The sequence below is a fragment of the Microchirus variegatus genome, assembly GCF_963457635.1.
Source record: "Microchirus variegatus genome assembly, chromosome: 18".
Taxonomy (NCBI): domain Eukaryota; kingdom Metazoa; phylum Chordata; class Actinopteri; order Pleuronectiformes; family Soleidae; genus Microchirus; species Microchirus variegatus.
In genome coordinates, this window is record NC_139819.1 from 16167501 (window position 1) to 16183517 (window position 16017).

The 16017-nt window shown below is 41.1% G+C and overlaps 1 protein-coding gene across 1 annotated transcript; it reads left to right on the forward strand.

The window, feature by feature from the left end:
- Window positions 1-4862: 4862 nt before the first annotated feature.
- Window positions 4863-9878, forward strand: LOC310940346 (nucleus accumbens-associated protein 2-like; the record flags this gene model as incomplete). The annotated part of the gene is made up of 7 exons (XM_083905295.1): window positions 4863-5306; window positions 5915-6129; window positions 7113-7372; window positions 7825-8001; window positions 8085-8190; window positions 8730-8827; window positions 9256-9878. The coding sequence occupies 7 exons, from the start codon at window positions 4863-4865 to the stop codon at window positions 9876-9878; spliced, it is 1923 nt and encodes a 640-aa protein (XP_083761421.1).
- Window positions 9879-16017: the final 6139 nt, after the last annotated feature.

Consider the following 16017-nt stretch of genomic DNA (forward strand, 5'->3'; position numbering starts at 1 on the left):
ACCAAATCATCAATGGATGTAGTCCAGTAGGTGTCCTAGTGACCCAGATTAACCCCACTCCCTTCTGAAGGTGTTGAGTTCTCTCCATTATCCTGAGAGGTAAATGGAGAACCTGGTCTGGTCAGGTTTTAGTGTTGTTTTTATTCAGGTCAAATTGATCAGACCCACATTCTGTACTTTTAGTTCTTAATTTATAACCTGGTGCGCTGTGTTTTCATGTGGACTGAACCAGAAACAGATGTGTGGTGGACATGGACTGGACTGGACTTGATAAGATTCATTCTGCTGGGTGGAGTCTCTGAGTGCCAAACATTTGACCTGCTGACAGTGTGTGTGTGTGTCTGTGTGTGTCTGTGTGAGTCAGAGACAGAAGCCTGTATTTGTTGTTACTGTGTAACATGGACCCGTCCTAATGAATTCATCTCTTTTAGTCAGACTCACTGATTGATCGAGTAATGTTATTGATGGAGTATATATATATATATATATATATTTAATTGTATTTTTTTTTAAGGGGGGGGGGGTGCTGATGCAGGTTTATGACTATTGATTTGGTGACACCTACTGGTAACAGTGTAAATTCAAGACTTTACAGTTTTGTAATTAGATTTAGATTACTTTTCTAAAGGAAAAAAATAGGAGGCAAAAGGTAGCCCCATGTTGACCCAATGTTCAAATTTGAAACTTGGAAAATAATCTTAACGATATATTTTTACACGGTGACTTTTACTGGAAATAGAATTACAACAACCCTAAATATCAAGTATATATATTAAAACATGTAATTTGTTGAAAGGCCACTAAATTTGACTATTTTACAATTCTAATAATGTGTTTAATGACATTTTATTCACCGTTTACTGTTTGTAGCATTTTCACATTGCCTTTTTTTAGACAAGAGTGGGAAAAGAGCAAATAAAGGTGAGTTTTCTAAACATTTCAGCTCTTAAACTTGGAGTCATGTCAGAACTTTCCAGACTTCCTGTCCAGATGTTTACATTTTGTGCTGCAGCGCAAGGAAAAGATCCTGATCTAGTCGAAGTATATTTTTTTTTGTAAAACTTCTATAGATTCAAACAATTGAACTTGGAGGTCGTGAGACTGATGTGAGTTTGAATGTTAAGATTTTCTTCTTCAGTGTAAATGGAAATGTGTTTGTGTCCAAATAATTTGAACGTGTGCAAAGTTTCAATGTTAAAATGAATTAAAAGAATTAAAAACTCACCCACTGAACAAAAAACATCTATTTAACCACATTTAACATTAATATTCAAATTTTACCTTCCATTTATTTAATGCTATTACAGTTATTGTTCTTTGTGTAGTACTATAAATAGTGTATTCATTTTATTGTAATCCTATTTTATTTATATATATTTCCCCTCATGTATGTTTAATTCTTTATTTTACTTTCTCTTGTTTTATTTTACATCTATATTTCAAATAGTTGTATTTATTTTCTGCCCCCTGTGACAAGTAGCTGAAGTCTGAGCTGCTTGTACACACACAAGTTAGTGTGTTTTGTTTTCATCATCAGGCAAAACTAATACCAACAATTTCATATAAAAACTATGAATCAAAGTCAATTGAATGTCAATGGTATGGTGTTTTATTCTAAAAAGAAACAAGGAGAAACAGTTTCTTTGTCTACTTGAGTTGATTTACGAGACTGACTTGCCCATACCAAGATGGTGGATGCATAGAACACATTGATTACAGTGAAATAACAAAAGCAGCATCAGCTACAGAATTCTCAACAAGGAAATAACAAACCCCTGTTTCTGAGACTCATTTTCCCACTGAATGAATGCTGCTGTCTGCCTGTAGAGGCCAGTGTAGAGGCAGCAGGTCAATCACAGTGACAGGTCCAAATATAAAATGATGCCTGTCCATTACATTGTTTCCATGGCTGTGCAGCTGGACATGATAGTGGTGTTTGTGGGTGGAAATGGAAGAGATGACGAGGGTGGATGCGATAATGGCACATGTGAAAACACAAATTATTGTCGTTCTGTAGTGAGGACATGAGTTGGCATTGTTGTAATGTCTATATTCGAATTAAGTAAAGACTTTTGAATTTGTGAAGACAGAACAAAAGGTTGTCACAGTTGACATCACACATCTGCAAAAATACATGTACACACACACACACATAAACTGCTGCTGAGATATGTAAATGTCCTTATTTAGCCTCAACAAACCCTAAGTGTCTCCATCTGTCGCTGTCTGTCTTTGTCACTGTCTCCCTCTCTGTCTCTCTATAACTATCTGTCTCTTGTGTTGAAAACTGAACAGAACTATATGTGATGATGTAGCTGAGGCTGCAAAAAAGCTGCTGCTCTTTGTGTGTGTGTGTGTGTGTGTGTCAGCCTGGCACACAGTCGCAGTATGCACACTATGTACTCAGCATGCCAACTCAGCCTCGGCACTGCAATGCAGCGCTGTGCATTTGGCCAAGTCATGCCACACACGCACACACACACACGCACACAAATACACACACAAACACAGACTCACACAAACATATAGACACATACTCGCACATACACAGAGGTGTATCATTGTAACAGTTCAAATGTATGTTGTTGTTATTTGTTTTTTATGTGTTCAACCTTTTTTCATGTTCAACCTTGCAACCTCTTTCCTAACTCTCTCTCTCGCTCTACCTTTCTCTGTGTCTGTGTCTCTCTCTCTCTCTCGTCCTCTGCAGGGCATTTAGCCGCATTAGCTCCCTCACTGTCCTCAGATGACTCCTCCTCTTCCTCCCTCCTCCTCCTCCTCGGCTGTCTGCTGTGTCTCTGCCTCCCCCCTCCTCAACCACCTCTCTTCCCACCCACCACCCCCCCCTTCTGTGACACACCAGACGATGCGTTGACTGAGCGGAGGAGAAGAAAAAGAAAACCTCTCCCAGCCAGCTGTCCTGCCTATTGCATGGAGGAGAGGCTGAGGAGGAAGAGGAGCAGAGAGGAGGTGAGGAGCTGTCTGTGTGTCCACCTGTCTCTCTGACTGTATCCATACATCATCTGCTTATCTGTGTGTCTGTCTGATAGTCTGTCTGCACTCTGAAACTGTTTGATTTGTTTGGCTTTTTAGCCCATCTGACTCTCTCTTTCTTCCTGTGTCTTCTTTTTTGTTTACACTGTTGTCTCTCAGTTAGTCTCGCTGTCTGTCTGTCTACCTGTCAGTCAGTGTGTATGCAAGCCTGTCTGTCTGTCTGTCTGTCTGTCTATTAGTCTGCTTGTCTCGCTTCTGTAGCTGCTAAACAACAACTGAACTCTGAAACAGACTTAAGTGGATTATATTAGACTGTACTACATTATCTCAAGGCACTGTCTATAGTAAGGCAGAAACCTTTAGAATATTATGGAAAAAAGACAAACTGAACAGTTGACACAATGAGCAAACACTAGGCATCAGTGGAGGGGAAAAAAACTCCCTTTGAAATCTCAGACAGAACCAGACTCAAAGATGTGCAGCATCTGCCTCGACCGGTTGGGGTGAAAGGAAAAAGAGGAGAGGCAAGGTAGTGACAGAAGAGAGAGAACAGGACTAACAGTTCAGTATCAAATTAAACATTTAAACAGGATAGTTCTGAATGACATTATAATGCTAAAATTTATACAAGCAGTAGTGAAATTTAACACGTAGCATAATAATGATGACAATACTACTACTGCCAACAGTAATAATAATAAAGGATGTTAATGACATGTAATAAAGTCATATTCATACCCTGAGTGCGAGGGAGTGAGTGTGAATGCACCATATCATTTCCCCCAGCAGTCTAGGTCTATAGCAGCATAACAAAGAGATGGGACTAGACTGTAGTGGACTTGATTACACTGTACTGGACTAAATCATAGTAGACTGTACTGGACTATATTGACCTTTACTAGACTGTACTGTGCTGTACTAGGCAAAACTAAACTTTAGTTGACCATTCTGAACTCCACTCTACTGGAATGGATTTGACTCTTTTAGACTCAGTTATTGAAATAATGTGTACTGTGATTTTGTTTTATAAAAAATAAAAGAACTGAAGTGAAGTGAGTGGTATCTATAGATTATGACATTTTAACAGTGGTCTCTGTGTTTAAGTGACTTTTTACAGTAAGAAAGTGGCATTTTAGGGGACTGTACAATGTGGTATCAGTACTTACTCCTGAGAGTGCTTTTACAGTGCGGTATCAGTGATGTTGGTGACTTTTTTTTTGCAGTGTAGCATCAGTCCTTTAAATAGAGTTATTTTACAGTGTGGTATTTACTTTGGGGTCTGGTGCAGTGACTAAACAACTGAAGAGCAGCTGAACATCTTCATCTTTATCACACTTGGCAGCAGTGAGGCAAAGGTGTACTGTAACATCACAGTCAGTGACAGATTCCACATTAATAACATTTCTCGTCTCGTGACCTCACATTTTATTGAAAGCTGGTCAGTGATGTAAATCACATGTTCATCACATCACCACTGTTTCATGTGCAACATGGTTTTCCAGGTTTGCTCTGCAGGTGAAAAAAACAAACAATTGTTTTAAACCTGTCCTCCCTCTCTGACTCTTCTTCTTGTTCTAGCTGTTTCCTGCACTGAGTTGATCTCCATCCTGGTTCTTTACAGCTTCCTCATTTTCCCTACCTCGGAACCCCCGCAACCTCTCCTAGCCCTGACCTCTGAACCTCCACAACAACATTATGTATATGAAATGTTTTGGAGGAGATATCTACAGCATCCCTGACACCTAAAACCACCTCATCCTCAGCCAGTCTACCTCTGAATGTTCTGGACCGCCTCATTCTAGCTTCCAGCCAGTCTGAACCCACAGTAACTTCCTGTCCCATCATTCTCTGAACCTCCGGCCTTCATTATGTCAGAGGGGCTACTGCAGGTGGAGATTCCAGACTTTGGCAGCAGTGTGCTGGGCAGCCTCAACGAGCAGCGGCTACTGGGTCACTACTGTGATGTCTCCATCCTGGTGCAGGGTCAGGCCTTTAAGGCACACCGAGCTGTCCTTGCTGCCTCCTCTCTCTACTTCAGAGACCTTTTCAGCTCTGCTGCTGACTCCTCGTCCTCTTCTTCCTCCTCCTCCTCCCAGGCAGTATTTGAGCTGCCATCTTCTGTGACACCGACATGTTTCCAGCAGATTCTGTCATTCTGCTATACAGGACGCCTCAGCATGGCTGCCAGTGAGCAGCTGGTGCTCATGTACACCGCTGGGTACCTGCAGATCCAGAACATTGTGGAGCGAGGCATGGAGCTAATGATGATGAAGGCCTCCTCCTCCTCTTCACCTCTCTGCTGTGACTCACAGGTTGGTTCAACAATGTCCACACTGCTGCATAAATACAGATCAGAGTTTGTAGAGAGAGTTAGTCCATGTAGCTTCAGCAGGTTGGTGCATTACTGACTTCTAACCACTTTTTTGCAATCGTGCTTAAAAGTGCTACATTAAGTGCAATGCTACTGAAATCTCTGGGATTCAGTGATGTTGGGGATATAATATTTCGGCTTACTTTTTGCTAACTTCCTGGCCAGCTTGAGATCAGTGATAGCTGTTGGAATATAGAAATATATAACACAGATGTGAGTGTTTTACTGACAACAGCTTTACCTTTAGGAGACCTTGGAGTTAATCCAAGCAAAACTTTGTCTCATGCTGCTTAATAGAGTCAGAGTTTGGTCATAGCAGCATCTAGTGGGTATTAAAGGAATTGCAGCTCAAAGCAATGTTCATCTGAAGCTCCTTATTGGTCAGATCATTTTCATAACACGTTTCAATTTAAACTAGATAGTTTTACATATATGTCAGTGCTTCTTTCTTAAGGCCTAGACACTGAATAAGAGCTCAAAATGGTGATGTCATCAATACAGTAATCTTTAATTATTTTTTTTTTTGATTTTTCTTTATATATATCACAGACAACCTCGGCAGATGAGCTTGTAGGCTTTGAAACAACAGTAGTACAGCAGCAGCAACACAGTGCCCGCCAACTGCAACAGGCCAGTCCTGACCAGCCGGCCTTGAGTCCAGAGGAGCTGCTGTTAGCTGTGAGCAGGATCAAACAGGAGAGAGCTGACACTCCTCCTGCAGAAGGAGCTGGAGGAGCATCAGGAGGAGGAGGGGAGGAGGCCAGGTGAGGACAAACTGAAAATGCTGGATGAATGGCAACTAATTTTAACTTGTTCCGTTAATGCCGAGTGGTGTGTTGCATGTAGTGAGAGTGGTTTGTGAGACCTGATACTGCGGGAGACATCATCACAACAGGAACTCATTCACAAACACATCTTCCTTCTCAGTGGTGCTTATCCTAAATAATCTCCTGGAAGAAAAGAGACAAATGAGGCATCGTTTTGAGAAACTGGAAGATACAGTTGTCCGGTAATCTAACAGCATCGTGGTACGTTTACATAGAATTTGAGACACTCAAATTCAAAATACCAAGGTATTTTAGGTTTCGTTTTCTCCACCATTGTAGCGTGTAAACTGGCAACCCGTGGTTGCTCAGTAGCGGAGACTCTACTTACTGCAATGACTGGAAGACGGCGGTAGGTGGCGCCACATGCCAAAACATGATTTCAAAACATAAACATGATTTGCAGTCTGCAAAAGATTTTTTTAATACAAATAGTGTGGCTGTACTGTTGTTGTTGATGAGTTCAGTTTGTTATATGAACATTATTCCTGAGTCTCTGTGACATATTAGGAGGATTTTATGGCCAGTTGCTTTAGATTTATTACATAATGCACCTTTAACCACCTTTAAACAGCCAAAATCCAACCAATGACAGTGCAACCAAAATCTTAAACATATTTCTCAGAATTGACTGGGTCTTTTAACTATTTTAATCACTTTCTGCCCCACCCTCTTCATCTTGGCTCTCAGGGTGTGCACATTCGGCCACTATTCACTATTTCTGAGACAACACTGCATCTGAACATTGGAAGAATCTCAATTCTGATTGGCCTTTGTGACTGCCTGATTAGCATGATTCGTGTTGCCCAGTTCTGACTTCTTTCTCACTGTTGTTTTTTTTGATCAACCTGAATGCCCTCCCGTCATAAAACCTTTAAAACAGATGACCGTTGCCTCTGGTGTTTAACTATCACTGTCCTCAGAGTCGACACTGCTGGGGACCTCCAGAACTCCAGGAACAGTGCTCTGTGTTTTCTGGGTGCTAGCGGAGCGTTGGTTCCAGGGCTGCAGTCCTACCTGCTGGCAGGCGGGGGACGCTCAAGTCCAGAGGGATCCAGTCTTCCCACAGATTCTCCTCCTTCCCATCCCCCAACCGAGGAGGAGCTGGAGGAAGATTACTATGGCAACACAGTCCACCCTGGACTCTACCAGCATCTCTATGGACAGCCTGGAAACCCCTTCAGTAAGTTACAGAGTGGTACAATCCCATTTCCAATGTCAAGTGAAGTACTTTGGAACCAGTATATGACAAAAATAAAAAGTGAAAACAATCCATGTCTTAATACTGATACTGTTATGCCAGAGTGTCTCATCATTGTCATTAAAGTTTGAAGATTTCTATTGTTGAGTCAGCAGTTCTGTCCTGATAGTTCCTTGGCCATCAGTTATCTCTCCCACACTAAAATTAGTGGGTAGATCCTGATAGAATCCCCTTTAAATGGCATTGACTTTCCTCTGTGTTGTTGTGTTGTGATTTTACAAATGCGCTGTAAATAACCATTGTGCAACACAAAACAGAGGTAGGCACCATGAGACAATGATACCACTGGGATGACACTTCTTTTAATTCAGTCTCAGTCTCCTAGATTTTGCTGACCCTGTATCCTGTTGTTTCCCTCTTTCTCATTGGTCCAGTCCAAGAGAAGCTCGAGATGCTGCCTCTCCCATTGGCTAACGAGCGACGGCCCTGTGTGCTGGTTGGTCGAGACAACATGGCCCTACCTGCCAGTCTGATCAGTCAAATTGGATATCGTTGCCATCCATCGCTCTACACTGAGGGTGATCCAGGGGAGAAGGTGGAACTGGTGGCAGGTAGGTTCGAGCTATTAGAGGAATTTGAAGTGAAGTTGTTGTCGTGGTAATTATTAAACACAGAACTGTTCTATACTGTTCAGGTTCGGGTGTGTTTATGACACGAGGTCAGCTGATGAACTGTCACCTGTGTGCTGGAGTCAAACACAAGGTGCTGCTCAGGAGACTGCTGGCTACCTTCTTTGACAGGTGAGTTGTTTTCATCGCTGTGATTCTACAAAGGGCTTAGCGCAGCTTAGCACAATGTGTATCATTGTGCATCATTATCTGCACGAATATCTCACATGAATACAAATAATTCAGGGACCACGAGTCCTTACTTACGCAATATGAACTAATCATTTGCATCCAGTATGAACACACCATCATATGTCAAACATCCCTGTAATGTTGTATAGATCCAACAATTGATTGGACCGATTGATTGTTAAAGTATTCAGTTAGTAGGTGAATACATGTCAAACATGTTTCAATATCAGTAAAAAATATAGGCTCCGTCATCGACTGTGTGTCACACTCAGATGCTCTGACATCATCATAAGTCACAGAACATTATCAGACATCATGTGACATCTGGCTGTTTTTTAATATTTCCAGAAGGTTCTGACAGTCGGTTGTTGCTGCTTTACATAACTGCTCTGTCACATTGTCTCAGAGAGAGAGAGAGGCAGAGCGAGCTAATCTAAAGCTGGGTATAGGTGCTGATTGGGTTGTTATGGTATCCATAGAAACACTCTGGCCAATAGCTGTGGGACAGGGATCCGCTCCTCCACCAATGATCCGAGCCGAAAGCCCCTGGACAACCGAGTGTTAAACACCGTGAAACGTAAGACACACACACACACATTCACATACAGGGTGGTCTTCCTATAGCTGTGAGGACACCTAACGCAAACCTGAGGAGTGAGGACTAACCAGTGTCCTCACTGTATAGAATGTCCTCACAAACACACACATACTCTTCTGCATTGAACATGTATTTCAAAAGCACTGAGACTTTTCCTCTTTCATACCCCTTGTTGTTGTCTCCTCTTTTGCATCCTTCATCCCTCTTTCTAATCCTTCCTGGTCTTCCTCTTATTTTTCTTCTCCTCTCTTACACTTCCTTTTTTCATTCATTACCTGTTTACTTTATATCTATCACATGCATGTCCTCTTCCATCTTCCTCCACTCTCTCCATTCCTTGTTTTTATTATATTCCACATCTTCTTCTTCTTCTTCACTTCTCCTCTCCTGCTCCTCCTCTTCCTCAGTCTATTGTCAGAACTTCGCTCCTAACTTTAAGGAGAGTGAGATGAATGTTATCGCAGCTGACATGTGCACCAACGCTCGCAGAGTCCGGAAACGTTGGCTCCCAAAGATCCAATCACTCCTCCCTGATAGCCTCCCCACCTCCTCACACCCCCGTAAATCTAAGAGGGGAGGAGGAACTGGAGGAGGTGGAGGTCAGGGTGGAGAGGTGGCAGTGCAGTCCAGTAACAGCCCCTTTGAGTTGGACCTGAGGCAGCTCAGTGCCTCCTACCTCAGCCTGGAGGCCCCGCTGTACACCGAGAGACGTGAGAGGGAGGCGGCTGGGGAGAGAGAGAGGGAGAAGGAGGTGCCAACTACACTCCTGCCCCACCTGCAGTTTGCTGGTTCACGTGGGGGAGGGGCAGGGGGCGGACAGGTGGAGGAGGGGCTGATGGGAAGTGAGGCAGATGGGGGAGGAAGGCTACAGACTGAACCACCTGCCCACCTCCCCCTCTCCCTATCCTCCTCTTCCTCTTCGTCCTCCTCCTCACACCCGTCTCCCCAGCCTGCAGAGCCTGCCCCTTCTCACAGAGGATTGGCCGAAACAGAAGAGAGGGGTGCGGAGCCTCTGGAAGACAGCCAATAAGCTTTCTATCGCATCTGCCTACCTGTATGTAAATAATACAATAGCTACCTGTGCCCCCCTTAACTGTCTGTCTTCCTACCTGTCTCTGTTCCCTACCTCATTACCTGTCTACCTCTCGACCTTCCTGTCTGTCTGACCTACCTCTGTCTGTCAGCCCCTATATCTTTCTCTGTGTCCAGTCTGTCTACCTGTCTGTCTGCTCGGCTCTGCTGCATGTTAACAGCCTCCTGCAGTCCAGCACACAGGCCCATAGCAACAGGACTGATGATGATGATGATGATTATATTCACTCAATGATAATAAAGCTTCTTGATAATCAGACATCTGCTGTTCCTGCATTTTGTTTCATCTGATCTGAGGTCAGTCTAATGAATTGATCACTGTGTAAGAGATAGTTGAGGGGTTTTTTTTGAAGTCGTATGAGGTACTGAAACCGTGCTGCCTGCAAATAGTCTGAGACACAGACACTCTCCCTCACTTAAAAAAATCAGTGTTCATAACCACAAAACAAAAAGTTTACCTAATAAAATCTATGCCTGCTGCCTAAAGGTCTTTGCACATTAACAGTGATGCAAATAAATGTCACAAAAGTATTCATAGCTCAGAGGTACATTTTGATGCACCCTCACAATTCACACCAAGTGAATAAATTAAAAGATGGAGATAGAAAAATCATGTAAAGAAGAAACAGGTGGATTCAGCATTGAGTGATGATAAACTTGTGCATTTTACTTAAAGGAAAAGCAACACCAACCAAGACTAAAGAAGAGATGGAGCTTGCTTGGTTCAGGAACATCAGGACAGACCCTATAGACCCGGGAAACATTTTCTCAGGTCTCAAGTGCGAGTTTAAGGTATTATTCACTAACACCGTAAGTCAAAATTTTAAATGTTGTTCCCATCTAGAAAAGCACTCGGAGAGCGCAGACCTCTGCCAAAGCAGATCAGTGCCTACAAAATACAGTGTGTACGGATCATGCCCAAAATTTAACCAGTTCTTGGTCCCATTGCGGACATTTCCTGAAAATGTCATCCAAATCAATCAATCAATCAATCTTTATTTGTATAGCCCACAGTTTACAAAACATAGTTTGTCTCACGGGACTTCACAGGGTTGGTAACATCCTCTGTCCTTAGACCTTCGACCAGGGTAAGGAAAAACTACCAGGGGAAAAAAACCCTTGTAACAGGGAAAAGGGTAGACACTTTAGGGAGAACCACAGGTGAGGGATCCACTCCCTGGACGGACAGATGTGCAGTAGATGTTACCCAAAACATACAATACATAATGACGAGAATAAAAAATGAAAAGTCTTTAAATGCCAGGATCCATCTGGATCCATCCCTCCGAGAGTTTTCGAGTCATGTTGGTCACTAACAGACAGACAGACAAACAAACTCTGGCGAAAACATATACCTCCTGGCGGAAGTAAAAAAAATAGACAATAAAGTACATCACATATACCTGAAAACCAGTGTGATTGACAGCTGGTAGCATCCAATCAGAGTCTGGTTGCAGGTAATGGTTTGTGAATTTCTGGTTGCAAAACGTCAGTCAAAGTGCAAATCTAGAGGCTTCAAAACTGGGGTTCAGATTCCAGAGGCAGAATAATAACATTGAACAAATTACAGAAATCTCATTGGGAATATTACTGGACCAATCTATTATTTGTATACTGCTGCTGTATTACTATAATATTGTTTTTATTATCAATTACTGATTAGTTACTGGTCAAATGGTGTTGCTCTGCATGCTGGGAATTGAAGTTTAACAACGTGTGTCATTGTGAATATAGTAAATCTCATTACCCAATCATAGGAGCACAGTTGTCATTTCACCCTATCGTTTGATTTCAACTATCTCGCTGGCCAATCACAGCGCTTCTTACACTCCAGCAACAAATCACAGCCCCATAGACGGCCTGCAGCCAATCACAGCATCACTGTCTCCTGCTCAGCCAATCCGAACACAACAACATGAATGATGCCGTTTGTCACTGCGCATGCGCACATCGCAGACAGCTGATAACTCATCTATTATGCTACTTGGCTAAATAAAAAAAAGGTTGAGAAAGCTACCCGGAGCCCGTCGCTGAACGCACAGGAGGACCCAAAAACAAAGTAAACACGCTCTCTGTCTAGTAGCGGGCGGGTTGGTGGGTAAAAGAGCGGACTTTGGTCTCGGAGCGTGCAGGAGGTCTCGGTGTGTCGGAGCCGCTCGGCGCCTTCAGACAAAGCTCAGCTAACATGCTAACGGCTCGCTAGCTAGCCAAGCACCGCAGTAACATCTGCAAAGATCGGATTTTAAACCAATCGATCCGCTCTGTGTGTGTTTCAGAAGCGATCAAATGTCACGTTGTCCACTCATACACACGACTGAACACCGGCACAGCCACTGAAAGTAAAACAGACGCTCTTTTACGTCCTCGGTAAGTAGCCTCGCTCGGTTAGTTAGCGACCTAGCTTGTATTTTGCATCAGCTTGCCCGCCATCTTTTTAAAGCGAGATAAATGGGCAGCCTCGTTAGCCCGTAGATCACCGATCACGGATCTGCTGTTGCAGCGGTTCTGTATATATAAACGGTCGGTAAATAAGGAGGTTCGGTGTGTGTGGTGGCGGATGATGCTGCTGTTGACTGGATGTATGGAGTTTGTCAGTCGCGGCGCTCAGTATTAGCCGTTAGCTTCACGGTAGCCATAGCGAGTAGTGGCCGGACCCCGACATCTGTTGAACCCCATAAGACGCCGCCGATGTGCAGACTGTCGACGGGAGTTTGTCGGTTTGTTTTTGGTTTGGGAAGCAGGTAGTCAGGTAGCAGCTTTAGGTCTCAGGTTTTAGTGGTTGTTCCTGGTGTTTAGCCGTGTTGCAAGTATGTGTGTGTGTGTACATTCAGTTAATCACTCAGAATTTAAGGGCCTGAAACGGTTTTGTAGTTGAATGTAAACGGGACAGATGCAGAACCAGATGTGTCTGGATGTGAGTCTACACAACTGACCGTGAAGTATTTTTTCAGTTACTCTGTTTATTTGCCGATTGTTTGTTTGGTTCGTAAATTGGCAAAAACCTCACATTTGAGAAAGTGTAATCTGGGAATTTTAATAAAACTCTCACCCTGTTTGTCTATCATCCCAATTACAGCTCAAATAATCAATGAAGTTATTAGTCACTCCTGATCTAGGGTTGTCCTGATTGATCAGTGAAAAGTTTTTTAGAGTTAAAACTATCAACAGATAGTTATGTGATTACTAACTGAATGTTGAATGAGATTGATTATATCAAGCATGTTTTAATTTCCTCTGTCTGCAATGAGAATCAAACATGTATTTATTATTAAATCAATTCTCAACTACTTTGATAATCTATTAATATATATATTTTTTTAATAATTAAAACGAGCTCACAGGAGTATTTGTCCTGTCTTCTTGTTCCTTTGCTCTGTACAACCGACACATTGTTAAAACTGATTCGGTTTGTGGGCGTAATGAGACATTTGCATCGTTTCAAGGTTTGGGAAATACTTTTATGGACCAAAAAACTCCTCTATTAATCAAGAAAATTGCCGGATTAATTGATTATGAAATATAATAGCAGCCCTAGGTTAATTTTATTCAACATTCTAGAGCTGTATTTTTTTTCCTTTAACTAATTAGTTGTATTGTCTATTAAATGTTGTGTTTCCCAAACCTTAAGATGACTTAGTCTTCAAATGTCTATTTTTGTAAAATACTTGTTTGCTACACCTTGAGATGAGCAAAGAATCCAGAACATAATCACATTGAAGAGACTGGATCATCATTTTACTTTTACATTTAAAATGCTAAAACTGATTAGATTAGATAAATAGTTTACCAATGATTACAATAATCTGCTGGCAACAGGAAGTGCACTTTCAGTAGCAAACAATGTTTCATTGAGCTTTTAGGGAGTGGTCTACATTTGATATACTCTGACAATTATTGGGGGTTTTTTTCTGTCTGTCAAATTATGTGATGATGTGAATTTGGAATGAAGTGATGCGACTTAAAGCTGGTCTTGTATATTAGCGAGCTGTCAATGAGTTAAACTCATGCAACATGTGTATGTAATACTTGATAGACATTTTTTTTTTTACAGTAGATGTTTCATTAAATGAAATGGTAGGACAAACAGGATTTACCAGGGAAATTAATTAAGTTTCCCCTCCAGTATTAACAGAGCTGTGTTATTGTTCAAGTGTAAGGGTACAGGTGTCACGCTTGACACCTGTAGAGTTTTTTTTCTGATTTTTTTTTTTAAACAACAAAAAACTGCATACATATTTTCTGGATGTGTTCCAGTAAAGTGAAACAATTATCCTCTATTGTCGTTATAGCATAATGTAATCTAATTAAAGCAAACTTTTTGTTTTCCCCATTTTCTTAAATTAAAGAAGATGCAAACAGTGTTTTGTTTTGAAATGTCTCAAAACAAGACATTTGGGATCATTTTGAGGTTTGGGAAACACCGATCAACATTTTAAGGCGGAAACGTTTAATTGAGAAAATTATAGTTAGTTGCAGCCCTATAAATTAATAATGTACCAGAAAAAAATCCTAGATCAGCATCAGCAGTGATTGGTTAATTTAGTTGTTCCAACACTGAAAAAAATATATTGTTATTACCGCTTGTAATGTATTGTTTAAGTAAAAAACATATATCGGTGCAACTAATGATTACTTTCACAATGACTTGTCACTGGAGGATAAAGCAGTAGATGATGGATGGAATTGTCATTATGAATTCATTTTGGTCCATTAAGTGTCAGGAAGTGATGAAAACTGACTCTCAGCCTCACAATGGCAACATCAGCAAATATATAAAAAAATATTTTATAGTCATAGAGAAATGAAGAAAACACATTTAAGGTCCTGAAGTTGGAGAACTTTATCTTTGTTTTCTGAGGACAAACCCTAGAAGAGTTTAATTGATGTTGATGATAAATATCAGGCTAAAAATATTGTTTTTGTTTCACTGTAAACGCTGATGTGCTACGTTCATGTTTTGTTCTGTACACAATAATTTATGGGAAAAAGACTGAGAATATTAAAAAATATATATATTTTTCCCCCAGAATATTTAGTTTACTGTCATAGAGGACCAAATGAAATGGAACATATTCACATTTAAGAAGCTGAAGTTAGTGTTTTAATTGGAATATATGGAATATATATTTGATATATATATCAAAGATGGATCACTTACAATGCATCCTCTGTGGACTGGTTTGTAAATCCTACCTCTGTCCATCTGGTTTGTTGATGATTGACAATGGTTCTCTGTCAGTCAGGTTTGTCAAAAAACTTGAGAATCCAGTCAAACCAGAGGATGTTTGATCACATGTTAGTTTCAACATGTGAAGTACACAGTCAGGGGATCATTAACAGCCCCACATCACATTTTCCCTCCACATTTAACACCAAGCAATATGTTTTTCATTGGTCAATGGGTAGAAAATGAATCCGCCATAGTTTTGATAATAGACAATTAATTTTGTTTCTTTTTTAAAGAAAAGTTCAATTGTATAAAGTTTAAAATTTCCTCAATTTTCTAACATTTTCAGTTGAATGAAATTAAAATAATACCCTTTTTTTGTGAGAGTCGTGAGAAAATGGAAAAAAATAATTATATTTTGTTATTGTAAATAGTTTTCACAGTTTTGTGGTCTTGAAAATAGGAACTAGTTGAAATCGCTCATTACAACACGTGCCAAATTATTATGCAACATTATTTTTCTCTGATTTTCCTAATGACAGTCAGCATCATTAGCTGTAGTTTTTCTTGTTTCTGTGGTGTGGCTATGTTTGCAGAGCATCTTTTAGAATTAAAAAGTGAGTTAAATTTAATGGTATAAGAGTCTAAAATAAATTTAAATTCAATGATAAACTTTCTTTTGTGTCTTAGGTTGTGCGATGGGAGTTTGCCTCCTCAGGGGAAACATCAAGCCGAGTCATCATCACCAACTACCCCTGAACTGAACACACACCAACACACAACTGTGTGCCCTCTCACACGCACACACACCCATACATACACACCCTCGGACTGCAGAGGGAGTTGATTTTTCATCTTCAGGTCTGACACTGCCAGCCCACGGTGCATTGCTGTGTCACCGTCGTCCACC